Here is a 14203-nt window from a genome sequence, read left to right on the forward strand (position 1 = left end):
AGCCTGACATCGTCATATGAGAATCTGTTGTTAATGTTTTCTGCAAAGATTTAGGGTAGTCGAGCGCCTAAAAGTTTAAAAGCCCATTTGTGATGTCCGAGTTCAACTGGCCACATATTCCCCCGCAATCCTCCATCATCGTGTCGGTGATGATGATGATGATGATCGGTGATGATGACTGGCTGGCTGCCTGTCATCACTGCTCCCAAACACAGCGGACCCACACATGTCACCTTATTGTCACAGCCAGATGATGGGCGGCGTCATTTTGTGTCTCCACTGGTCGCAACAGGCCGCCGCTGGACCTTTTTCTGACCCGTCTCTAATTTATCAGCCGCGCCAGCGACACCGGGAAGAGCCAATCATGGAGAGAGGCGGCTTTGGATCCAATGGCTGTTCCAACAGGGTATCTCCCTGTCTAGTTGCCAGTCAGATATGTGGGCTTGCTGTTTGTCCTCTGCAGACCATGACCCGCAAAAGCTTAGAGAGCACACTTCAAGGCAGAAGTGAGTAAACTCCCGTGTCTATCTGGTCTTCTTGAAGAGACTGTTTGTGACATCCGCTGGTGGGGTCGTCTAAGGGGGTAATGCAGATGAGGTCTTTTTAGTTTTGTTTCCCGAGAAAGCTAATTGCCCAGGTTTTAGGCATCAAAATAAGCCAACCGGACAGTGCCCCGCTGGGAGGAAGAAATCCGCCAATTATTACAGCCACTGCTAAGGTGCAGCATGTTAATCCCAGCGCCTGGTTAACCACTACTGTTAGTAGAGCGGTTTTAGTAGCAAGAACAGGCTGACCAGTCTGTTCCTTATGAAGACTGTGTGAAACTGCAGCGCAAATATCTGCACTGTCGAGCACTGTTGATGGGAAGAACTTTTTCTTTTGAAAGGGCCTCCAATGCCAAGACACAGTAGTAGAAAGGGTTTTTAATATTAATCCATAAATGCAGGTTATCCATTAGTATCAAAAAGCTAAGAAGGTAGTTACTTAAATGGTTGTCCGCCTTGACAGGTGTTTTTGAGTATTCTGGCCTAATTAGACCCCAAACCCTGACCCTAACCTTACTCTAGCCCTCTGGACTGCATGTACTCAAAGGATAGAGAGTGCCAAGGGGAGTCAAGAGGATAGTTAACTCAAACACAGCTTGTCCAACAAATATCCCTTCCTTGTTTAGGGCACCTGCCTCATATGAATAGCAATAGTTTGAACTTTATAGTATCAGTTTTTCTAACAAATCATTATCATTCCTTTGCATCATGCATTGGACCAGGTCTCTTTCCCATAAAGGCATTTTTGAACGTGTCCACAGTAAGCAAAAGCACAGGTTTTAAATATACCAAATTGCTGAATTCTATTAAGCTGCTTGCAATCTCACGGGTCCCATTTGATTGTCAGCCCAATGATGCCAATGGCTTATTGGAACAATGAGCATTGTTTTTTTTTTTTTAAGTATATTTTTGGGGGTTTTTATGTGCCTTTTATTATAGTGAGCCAGCTGAAGATAGACAGGAAAGGGGGGCAAGAGACCGAGGACATGCAGCAAAAGGGCCCGGGCAGGTCGGATTCGAACCCCTGGGCCGCTGCACATCAAGGACTCAGCCTCGGTACGTGGGTCGCCAGCTCTACCCACTGAGCTAACCGGGCACCCAGAACAATGACATTGTTAATGTAATTGGTAACACGTGCTTTTGTATCGCTGAAAAAGGTGACTGCTAGCAGAAAGCACCATTGACACTTTTTAATTTTTTTTTTATAGTGGATACATTTTACAGACACTCAAATAAAATGTTGGATAGTAAATATAAAGCACACTATAATAATAGAGTGATTTCGGACACAGCCCTTGTTTTAAGATGATAAAGTTAACAGGTGCAAAGTGAATGAGAGTCACAAGATGAAATCAGAGGAGAGGTCTTATCAGCAAATAAATGAAGACCACCTGTGTGGCTGCACATAGTATGTGGGCATGGTCTTCAAGATTTAGTTTTTACACTGTGGAACTAAGTATGAACCTATCGTGACATCACCCATTGGTTTGTGGAGTACCGCTCTGAAGCCTCGAGTTTGGCATTATAGTCGTTGCCTTGACAGTTTGATGAAAAAACAATGGCGGCTCACCTGGTCACACACAGTCTCATATTACAGCTAAACAGTAAACAAAAATATGTTTCTGAAACAATTCTAAGCAAGAAATAGCCATCACAGTAACAGAATCTTGCTTCGTATTTGATCAGCACTGCCTAGTTTGACAGTTTTATCTGAGTTTGGTGTGTTGAACTAGACGGACTCACTGAGAGTGACCTGTCAATCACAAGGTAGCCACGCCCAAAAGCATACTCTCCTTTATCCTCTATTTTACTTTAAATTGGACCATAATTGACTAAATGAGCATTATGTTGTATGGAAAAGACTTGAAACTAGGAATTGAGACCATAAACTCATTAGGAAACTGTTTACTGAGAAAATAAATCAAGTGCTTGGTAGTGTTTTTTATTGCAGCCAATGGAGCTCCCCCTGCTGGCCATTACATAGAATGCAGGTTTACCACACTTCCGTGTTGGCTTCACCACAGACCTGGAAGCTCTGTCCATTATATAAACTGTCAATGGGTCAACTCAGCTGTGAGTTGAAGTAACCCATTGCACTGTTTGTGTGTTTATTTGGAAATAAAGGGAAATTGCATTATTGTATTCTATATACTGGTTACAATGTCAACTAAATTTTTGCACCGAATAATTTCTTATTGAACCCATGTGAGTTTTGGTATCTTTGGATCATATCACATGACTTTTAGGATTTTTTTCCTACAAACTTAAAAAAACATTTATCCTGCTATTGATTTGTACCATGTGGAAAGTAATTCCATCTGCTCCAGTACTAAAGTTCTGTACAATTAAACCCACCCTGCAGGACATTTTAATGCAGATTCTGATCCAAACTTTTAAAGTTATTTTAATCTCCTCTTCACTCATTAACACTTAATCTAATGCAGCTACTCTGGTTTTAAAGTGGTCAGATTACTGCAGCCTGCCTGGAAACCTCCTTCTTTACATGAGAACTTTATTTCCTAAATGAAGCTCTTTATACTGGAGGAGTTAAACTAAAGGTGCTGCCCCGTGGGCAACATCTTCCCTCTACAGACTGTCAAACATGTAATCCTGGATTAGACCACTATCATCCAGAGCTCAGAGGGAATAAACACGCCACAGCAGGAGACCTCTAATTTACTGCAGACTAATACTGAACCAACCATAAACAGGTCGGGCCATGAAGTTATTTTTGGGAGAAGGCTCAAAACACTCACACACAATATGAGTTTTCAATTTAGGATTTATGATATTTCAGTTATAAGGTAGACATGAAAGATTCTCCATACAGGACGAAACAAACACACACGTTATGTTTGTGTGTACAGTGTTTCTTTGTTGCTGCTTTTGCTGCCACTCCATATGAATGTGGACAGTCTTTCCACCAGATGTTGAACCTGTCTGCAGAGATTTGCGGACATAAGCCACAAGAGCATTAGTGAGGTTTAACACTGATGAGGGGTGATTAGACCTGATTTGGTATTGGCGTTCTAGTCTTGTGCATCATTTTCCATGCATAAGCCAAAAGTTCAGTCATGTTTGGCATCTTTGGAAACTTTGGGATTTCCACTAGATGTTGAAATAAGATTCTGTACGTTGGAAATAAGTTTGGACTAAGAACACTAGGAAATATGGAGACAGACATGGCACTGTGGAGTTGAGTGTTCTGGATGAAAACATAGCAAAATTTAGTATTTGAGTTGAATTTGAATTTGAGTGTCGTCCTGCTAATATACTACATCCAAACTCGCACTAAATATTCAACTGAAACACACTACATCTGTACCTGTATATTCCAGTCATATGTGTTAGTATATAAGTGTTCTGTAATATTCTGATATAACAGCCTCCATTTTTCTGGTTTCAGTCTTTCCTCCTGATGTTGCTGCAATTTGCACTGTTGTTTGGTGTTTCAGTTCATCCTAAAGGTGTTGATGGGGTTGAGGTCAGGGCTCTGTGCAGGACAGTCTTCCTCAGCAAACTGGGAAAACATTTTTTTATGGAGCTGGGAGATTGTATGACAAAATGAACAAACTCAAACTCAACTTTTCATACAAAGTTGGAAGAGCACTTTTGTCTAAAATATCATTGGATTGTGAGGCTGTTCGGCACAGTGGGCTAACATGTTCACATTATTGATGTGCTTATATTTATTTGTTACTTATTGTATTATACTTTTGTATTTAATGTGTCGGTATCAGGGTGGACAGCAAAGAAAGAATTTCATTGCACAGAGGAAAACTTGCTTTCTTTTGTTGCATATGACAATAAACATCTTGAACTTGAACTTGATTTTTAGCAGGCATAACGATATTGAATTTACTAATTTTGCTAATTGAAAGTACAGCTGAGACTGACAGGAGTGCCATTAGTTATGTAGGTATTTAATTGTAGAGTTTTGGACAGATGAATTGCGTCCGATGATGGTGCTAGATGAAAAGTAAAGCGATCATCAAAGTTATTACAATTTATCCTGAGGGGAACTTGAATGCCCAAATAAAATGTCATGTCAATAAACCACACTGATACAGAAGGGTAATTACAATGGAATACACTCACTGACTGCTGTTGTAGTTGTTGTTTAAAGCACTTGCTCCGTGTTATTGCTATTGTGAGAAACCTGATTTGCCCTTCAGAGTGATTGGCAGCTTTTTACTCTACACTGCCAAGAAAAAGAGATGTGAGGCGGATTGTTTTTTCTGATGGCGGCCGTCTTTTATGATCCTTGGCTGCTTTCCATAAGATTTATTTAATTTCATTTATTTGGGCCTATACAGATACTGCACATTAATCAACAATTCTGTAAATGTGCCAGTGTTAGCTGGCTTTCAACGGCAGTCCCTTGACAAGATGTGTTGAAACCAATGAGGTGATGATTAAAATTTACAGACAACACAACACCATAAAGAGCAACAGCAACAAAACAGGCTCATTTAATGAAGAGGTGATGGTAGGTTTAAAAAACAAAACAAAACTGAACTTTACATAGGCAGCGTTCAGCGCCACTATATTCTGATGCCAGTGCGAATATAAGTGTGTGTTTGTCTCCTTGAAGGAAATTCCATCAATGAATTTGAACATTTTTCTCAGTATTGCGACTGCTTGTAAACACACACCTCATCACGTCACTTTACTTCCTCTTTGTGTCATGAGACCTCTGCTCTTTGTTTCTCAGCCGGACCTTCAGTGCTCTGTTATGGTAATGAGGTGTTGTTCGCTAATGGCCACTCAGGGCGTTGACTATACTTCATTAATGTGGCAGATGCCTGCACAGCCGCTCAGGTTAATGATGTCACCTCCTGACATCACACCACGCAGGATCTCATTATATATATGACTGAGAGTCTGAGTGAATCAAGTTAATCAGGAAGGTCGTGAGGAAAGTAGTAAGGTAGGGAGGGACGTTGCTCAACTGTTTGATGTGGATAAGGCTTTAGTCTTGTAGATTATGCAGAAAAACTTCCATAGTGGCCAAAAAGGTGGAGCCTATGTGGTGTGTTAGGTTGGCACACCTGCCAGTAAAGTAAACATTATAGCTCCTCTGTGGGGGCACCCTGATGAATTATGGGTTAAGGTGCCGACCATGAACTACAACATCTCTGGTTCCAGCTGGACTGCATCTTTTGTTGTTTGTCATTCCTCATCCGTCTCTCTCTCTCTTCATTTCCTCTCATCTCTCTACTAGTGACATTTTTAATAAAGGCATAAAATGCCCATCTGACTGTCGTAAGAAGTAAAATATTCTCCTGAGACCTGAATCTGTTGTGAAAATACTATATTGACCTTTGTAGAACAAAGTTGGGGGTTTCCCTATTGACTTCAATAAAGTGAGTTTTCTTAGACCAACATCTAGTGGCCATTAGAGGAACCTCAGTGTAAGAGGTTTCAGTTTTGTCTTTAGCACTAGTTGTGGTGCTGCTTGGTCTGATTCTGTGAAACTTTGGAGTTGTGAAATTGTGTGGGTCCAATATGGGGGCTCAAAATGGCATGGGCTTGAAAGAATGTAAACAACTGTGGGTTGATGCAATGGTGCCATAATGCCTGTAGTTGCTACACTATCCATCTTCTTTTCAGATTTAGTTTTATTACCAGTTTGTTAGTGCTGTCTGGATTTCAATTTAATTTCACTGAAAGGTGTTGATAATATTGGAACCTTATGGGTTCCACTTGCAGTCCACCTTGGCCCAAATATGGCTCCAGGCTTGTTGCCCAAATGCCATGTAATCTCTAATCCCCATGGACATGTTGATCACAGGGTTTGATGGTTAGGCAAAAACATAGGAACCAAGTAGGCTGCATAGATATGAGAATTGGGAACTAATGTGAAGAGGTTGGAAGGCATTTTTATTAAGTCTGTTTGAAACAAGGGAGAAGGGGTTTATAGAAAGCAAACCAAATAAAAACTCAACATGACAAACAAGGTCACTTTTATAAAGTTGTAAGTGACTCACTGATCCTCTGCAGCTTCGAGTTGTATTGTTTCAGTGGAACACAGCCTGTGGCTGTTTTTATCTGCTGGATAGTTCAAAGTATGTGTTGGTCTTTGTGGTTTTGTTTGGCAGCTGTTCAGTGCAACCTTAGCGGTGACTTGGTGTCAAATCAAATAAATATCCAATAAAGTCCAATCCACTAATGAATCTATCAGCTCAGGAATTTAAAAAGACATATTTCTGCTACATTATTCTGTAAAACCTTTTACAACCTATAATCTGTAGAGTAACTACTTTGAAGTTATAGGTCTTTAATTGAATAAATAGATCTAGTTTGAATGATATCTGTATTATTAGAGACAAAGATTTTGAAAAATATATTATAAATAATAGCTGAACATAATGCTTTTATGGACTGTGGAAGTAGACATTAATAGTTTTAAAAGGAAAAAATTCAAAAAGAAGAAAACGATTCTAAGATGCTAAGAAAAGATTCATATCACTCAGCAGAAAAATTTGTTTAAATTTACAGACATCCACTAGAAGAGAAAATAGGTTATTAATACTTTTAAATGACCATCTCTCTTTCTCTCTCTTTTGCAGCTGAAGGATATGCATACAGAAATCAACGCAAGTTCTCAGAAGAAATTGACTGGTCGTATGCAGGTGAGTCACACAGGAGCTGTTTGTGTAACAATCACAGGTGATACAATTAAAATGTTGATTGTCAATTCACTCCAAACACTACTGAATGTTCTACAGGCAGCATCCCTGCCAGCAACAGATTACTTTCTCTGCATGCAGTTCACAGGCATGTTTACAAGACTGGGATAACATCCTGTCAGTCATCGGGACTATCAAGTCTTGGTGCTGAGTAATTTCAGTGACATAAAGGTTTATTTTCATGCTTTTCTGAGGGACACTTTTACACTTTTTGTGAGTTTCACAGTTGCCATAGTTTCTCATACACAAGGCAGAATTCAAATTGTTGCAATCTAGATCTAGATCTATCTAGATGCCAATCTAGCCAAATCCAAATCAGTCAATGCCAAATCCTATACATTGTTTATTTACCTAGACGATAAACTAATGACCCCAACACCCTCAGACTAAACTTTACATTTTAGCTTTACTGCTGGTGTGGCTGTAAGAATACATAAATCATCATTGTTTGTTATTTTCTGTTGGTTTGTTTACTACTGTGACTGTTATGAATACTAATATTGGTATCAAGACCTTTTCTGATTTGTCTCTAATTTAATGTTTTGTAAAACAAAATAGTTTTAGCCTCCTCTGATAATGAATCAAAAATGAGGCAGTTGCTGCTCTCCACCAGCAACAAACTCTTTAAAATTCTGTCTAAGTGCACCTTGAGTCTGCAGGGAACCACTGATCCCTCCAGTACAGTTCAGTGTTACTTCAGCTTCTACAGAGCAGTTCAGACTCTGTCTCATTTGAAAATATAATTCAGGAAAATGATACCGTCTTCTCTGCCAAATTACATGAATCCAATTTTAGCCGCTTTAGTCTCATTTTAGAATTTGCATGTGAATATAAACACACACACACACAGTTTATTTGATCTTTCTGGATCAGAAGAAGCTTTTGACATTGAAGAGAGCTTGACATAGTAAACACTACAGATTTATTAAAAAAGCTCTTCTGTAATTTATTCTATGATCATTCTCTTCTTCATTCTCTCATTCACTCGTTGGTGGTTTGTGGCCTTAGACCTTTCACTATAAGTGACTTGTCCACACACAGATTGTCAGATAAAAGAAACTGTTATACATAAACATTTTAATCAGTGTCACTCCACTGTAGTCTGCTGTTTAGTTTGTGGCCCAAATTCTCTTGTGAGGATTATCATACCCTACAGAAACCCTGGGTTGTAGAATTTACCTTTATCCTTTAACAGAAACACGTTGACATTTCCTCTCCTGTTGAATCTTTTTAAAATGTAAATTAATGTTAAATGTGAAGGAACATCATTTGATTCTTTGTAAGAGAGTTTGCTCCATAAAACATAATCAATTATTAATGCAAACTGGGAGACCTACAGCCTCCATAGCTTCCATATCCTTCAGTCTGAATCTGGTATCAGCCCATATAGCAGCATGAATAGACTCTCTCCGCCCTTTGATCTGAATGGCTAGGGGCTTATACAAATGTTTGCTTTAAGCTTTGCAGCACGATGTTGCCTTTACTGTGAAATAACCACAAACGTCCTGGAGGAGACATACCGCAATGATGTCGATTTGTGATTTGTTGAGGCAGGTTCTTGGTGTGTTCTCCTTCAGATGTTATCAGTGAGGAGCTGCACTATAAAGCCAAGAGTATGGACAACCTTTAGTGTACTTGAGTTTGTTTTACCCGGTTTAGCTCCCTCAGTCCCAATGAAGGAACATCATAGATAACCAATTTTGTGGCAACAGTTTTAGGCCATTTCCCCCTGTTTAACATCACAGCACAAAGTCACGTCTGTAAAGATATGGTTTTCTAAGTTTGGTGTGGAAGAACTTGAGTAGCCTGCACAGAGCGCTGATCTCAACCCGATCCAACACCTTTGATAAACTTGAACACCGATTGAGAGCCAGACCTGATCACCCAGCATCAAGTAATGCTCATGAGGCTGAATGGGAGCAAATTGCAGCAGGCTAAACATATGGTGGAAAGCCTGAAACCAGAACAGTGAAGGCTGTTATAGAAGCAAATCAACATCCATGATTTTGGAATCACTTTTGGCATACAGTACAGCTGGAATATTTAAGTGTCCACATACTTTTGGCCTTGTAGTGTGTTTTCCATTTTAAGATTTAGTTGGAGTTCAGATGTCATGTCTCATCAGGACGCCGCCTTTAATGTTTTCAAACATTTTGATATCATCCATCTGTGCAGCTGTAGCTTCAAAGAGGACAACATGATACAGAATAATGTATACTGTTTGTATTAGAGAAACATAATGTGGACACTGACTTTATAGCTACTTAAGAGGAAAGTAAAGATAAATATTTAAGGTTCAAGTGGAGAATTTTTATTTATTATCCATTTTTAAAAATATAATAAAACAAGAAAGTCAATTAAGCTATGAAAGAGGGTTCATATTAAAGATTTATTGAAGACAAATCATGCTTTAAATCTCTTTATTGTCTTTATCTAATTATTTTTTGCCTTTTAAGTCTCACTCAGTTTGATCTGTTCACGGTGGAAATCTCCAAGTTGGGTGGTTTCATCTACAATATATATATTATCTCCCACATAAATCCAGTGTCAGTGTTGTGTAAGTGTTTTCATTCAATCTGGACTGACTCTGACCTCTGTTATAAATATAACTGTCCTCAGAACCAGCAGTCCTGTCAGAAGCAGTATCATCAGAAATACCATCACAACTACTGATCTGCCCACTAGTCAAAATAGTTTTAAAGTAGACGACCACAGAAAGAAAATAAGTGTAGTAGTATTTACCGGAGCTTTATTAGTCCCAGTCACTTCCCTGGTGATGTAGATTGGCCTCAAAGTCAATGTAATATTAGAAAAATGTATTGCTTTTTCATTTCTCCTAATAGTTGTGGACATAGCCTACATTTTCAATCAAAAACATCTTGTTATTCTTATTTTCTTCTCTTTTAATTTTCCTGCTACATGAGTTAGTTGAGGTTTCACATTTCAACTCAAAGTGTTTGCATGCGTGTGTGTGGGTATGTGTGTTCTCCATTGACATGCTAATATCCGCCCTGACCCAGAAGCTTGTCTGACCTGGTTGGGCTCTTTGTCCGCTCGAGGAAAAAGCCCAAAAAGCCAATCAGAGCAAGGACAGAGGGTCATGTGATCGCCGGCGTACCTGCTAATAAACACGATACCAGCTGGCTGAAACAACACTACAACACATAATTAGCAGAAAAGAGTGAAATAGCTGCAAACATCTGCAAGATAACTAAGACAGATCATTACACTGACCATCTGGGCTGTTTTCTGTTGACTTTCAGAAGTGAAGAATCTGAGTAAAAAAAAATTTTAAGTAATTTATAATCTAACTAGAACTGTTTAATTTGGATGAAGCAAGATTGCTGGTGGTGCATTTCATTATTGATAAATTTGAACTTTTATTCCGGTTATGTTGTTTTCTGTGTTCTGGAAAAAGAAACATTACCTGAACAGTCATAAAGAGAACAAATAATCCAGGTACAGGTATTACAGCAGTTACAGGCAGTTTGAAAATGATTATTAGTCTTGAAGAAAGTTGAATCTACTGTAGACACAGCTCTTATTATCTATTCTAAGATTCAATGACTGTAATCATAGCCCATCAGTTAGACATCATACCCTTTATTGTAAAGCTGTTTGTACTCATTGATGTCTGGCTGGAAACTGGTTTCAATAAGAAAATTATTATAATCGTGATGATCCAGGGCACCTGAATGGAGCTGCACTGCACCTTCCTGGACACTCATTTGATTAACAGGTTGTAGCTGTTTTGTTGTAAGTCTGCCATTTTACCCATCAGACCTGAACAGTAAATATGACATTCACTTACGACTCATTCACGAGGGTGAATGATGGATTCAGTGCCAGAAAACATGGAGTCCAATAAAAACTGAACCACAAATAGTGAAAATTCCATATTATAATCTAAACAGACAGAAATGTGATTTTCAAATGATTTCTGCTTCAGTGTGCAACTTTTACAAGTGTGGTGTAGAAACCTGAAGCCACCAGTGCACATACACTGAGAATGTATTTGCATATTCATAGATTGTGGAATTTTTAATGAGGTAGAAGATGTAGAGGTGTTTAGGAAGGATTTTAATGTGGAAATGATACTTTTCAGTTAACATATCAGACACACATTAATGTTCCAAGCTGACTGTTTGTATGTATGTGATATATCATATCTGGAGGGGATACAGGAGGATAGATAAATGTTGAAAAGGTCTAAATGCATTCGAACTGTAATTATATGAGTAAGATCACTCACTGGTTCTGTCCCCTGTAATAACAGCAGCTGAGGTCACACGACTGACTCAGCTGTCGTTCTCCCTGTGTCATTAAAGTGACTCCAGATTTTTCATACCATCACACAGAAGGCTCAGAAAGCGTTTGATTCTGGTTCTTGGTCATTTCAACCACTGACTGATAAGAAATGTGTAAATGAAAGTGTCTTAAATCTCATTAGATTTCGACCACATTCAAGACACTTGACAAGTAATAAGTGGAGCCAGTTCTGATCTTTGTCCACCTATCCACTTCAATCACCTGCCCACAACTTCTGTGCAGTATGACAACTTCACGCTTGGAAAGAAAAGTTCTTATACTGGATATAATCCAGGCAGCAATTTGGCTAAACAATATAAACATACTTCATTGAAGCTGGAATTGCCTAAAATGATATAGTCCCATCACTGAGGACACAGTGTATTTATTTAGACTGTAGACGTCCAGCTGCTGCTGTTAACAGAGACACTTAAAGTGAGTCAAACAGAAGGACGTGGCTTTTCAGTCTGTGCCTCATCTCCTAAATTTTACTCACTGTCAGTCTCAGAGATGCTGTCATCCACTGAGTAAATACAGTAACTCTGAGCAGATGTGAACAAATCTAGTCAAACTTCCGTCAGTCACAGCAGCAGGATATATGAGCAGAACAGCAAGTGTTTTTGGTCAAACCTCACATGCGGCTCAGATTATTTTTGCAATAAAAGTAAAACAAAAAGCCTTGGGCTGTAGATCAGTTTCACATGAACATGAGCTGCTGGATTAAATCTGTTTGGTTCTTTTTGGGGTGCAGCTGAAACCCACTGAATGAACTGCTCTGCAAGGGATAATTTGTACTCCTGCCTGTAACACTTTCCATGCTGTATGTATGCCATCCGTCATGTCAGCCTGTTCTTTGTGTTTGAAAGTAAAGAGGAAACCTGATGCTGAACTCTGTCTATTGAGCAGCAGTTGTTAGCAGAATGCTGCAGGCTGTATTTGAGATAAGTCTGAAAAATATTGGACTTTGACCTTTTTGAAAGCTGTAAGAGTGAAAAATGTGAGCTGATATTACATTTAAAGCCAGAGTGCAGCAAAACAGCTGGACATTATTAGCTTAAAGCTCATAGCTAGCTCTCTCAGAGGAGCACACCTGTAAGCGGTCATTGCATAATTAGAGAGAGAGTCTGTACTTCATCAGTTCGTCCAACTAATGAAGGGACAATATCCTCAACACCTGTTAATGCACATATAATATATTTATTTGGCCATCGTCTTCTTCCAGTTTAAATTAATTTACTCATTTTAAACTCTCTTAACACTCATCTGACTGTTCAGCTGCCAAAACCAAATACACATTTGAGCTCAGGAATAAGTTTTACAATATAAAATGGATTGTGAAACATAAATAATCGTAAATTAAGCAATAAGATAATGAAGTTGCAGCAAATAATTAAAAATATCAACATTTGCATTTGTATGAATAAAATTAGGTGGTGGATTAAGTGTAATGTGTTGGAAAAATAGAAGCATTAGCAGGATGTTATTCAGTAATTGCATTATTAGCAACATTAGAAAGACCTCAGAACACACCTCACACACTCCAGAAAAACACCATCACAGCTGCCTCACGGTCAGTCAGACTCCTGTTTGTATCCAAATGCACATTCACATAGCACAAAGAGTGAGTGGGGCATCTTCTGTGAAACTGGGGTGAGTCATTCCCCACCAAAAACATCCCCTATAGGTTTTCAGTTGGGTCGTGATCTTGTGACTGTGAAAGCATATGACACATAATCAGACAAACTATTCTGTGAGCTTTGTGTCCTGTATAGAAGTGCCTGCTTTGTTGGATCTTCCCACCAGCTCCTTGAAGGTACAGTAATAGCTTTAATGGAGCACTTGTTTCTGTCTGCCCTACAGGAACATTAAACCAAAACAACTGGGCTAAGAAGTTTCCATCCTGCAGCAACGCCAAGCAGTCTCCCATCAACATCGAAGAGAACCTTTCTCAGGTGAAGCTGCAGTACCAGAAACTGCGGTTTGACGGCTGGGAGAGCCTGACAACTGACAGGACGACCATCAAAAATGATGGCAAGACTGGTAAGAACCATCATCTGTTGGTGTGAAGACATAACTGTAGTTTCAGGAGCTAAGGCCTTGTGGACTATTCTTAAAGCAGCTACGATCAATATTTGTATTTATAATAATCAATCAAATTTGTAAACAACGTGACAATGTGAAATGTGTCAATCGTAGTGATGAACTCTGAAAAGAGAAGTATCACCTGAATCTGCAGTCAATCCTCCCAGCTTTACAGAGCTTCATAGTGAGTTTCAGCTCATTGTGTAGCCACCTGGCCCACAACTTCACTGTTCAGGTTTGTTCTCACAGTTATAAAAGCATTTTTTTCTGTTGCAGCAGGCAGCTGTTTTCAGGGAAAAAGCTCTAAAACCCACTGTACAATATCTGCTCAGCACTAAATACCAAAAAGACATGGTTAGTGACCAGCTGGTGAAGAAAATGGAGCATTTATCAGCTAAAGATATTTCCCTTAGGGGTTTGTAGAGACCAAAAACAGCTGAAAAAGGGTGAATATTGGTGGACACAAACATGACTCCACTGGGATGATCATGTTGCTTTGTGTCTGCTGGATGTGGAACTAGGCAACTAGTTGCTATGTTAGCCACAGTTACTTTATAAGGTGATAATATTTTAGTG

The 14203-nt window shown here is 39.2% G+C and overlaps 1 protein-coding gene across 1 annotated transcript in view; it reads left to right on the top strand.

Moving 5' to 3' along the window:
• The window catches only part of LOC118331090 (receptor-type tyrosine-protein phosphatase zeta-like), a 77874-nt gene that overhangs the window by 20030 nt on the left and 43641 nt on the right, over positions 1–14203 (top strand). Inside the window, exons 2-3 of the mRNA XM_035665871.1 lie at positions 7118–7180; positions 13406–13585. Of these exons, the coding sequence (XP_035521764.1) occupies positions 7118–7180; positions 13406–13585 (243 nt within the window). The remainder of the gene's footprint in view (positions 1–7117; positions 7181–13405; positions 13586–14203) is intronic.

This window comes from Morone saxatilis, unplaced genomic scaffold (genome assembly GCF_004916995.1).
Source record: "Morone saxatilis isolate NCDOM2014 unplaced genomic scaffold, NCSU_SB_2.0 Contig2, whole genome shotgun sequence".
NCBI classification, from domain to species: domain Eukaryota; kingdom Metazoa; phylum Chordata; class Actinopteri; family Moronidae; genus Morone; species Morone saxatilis.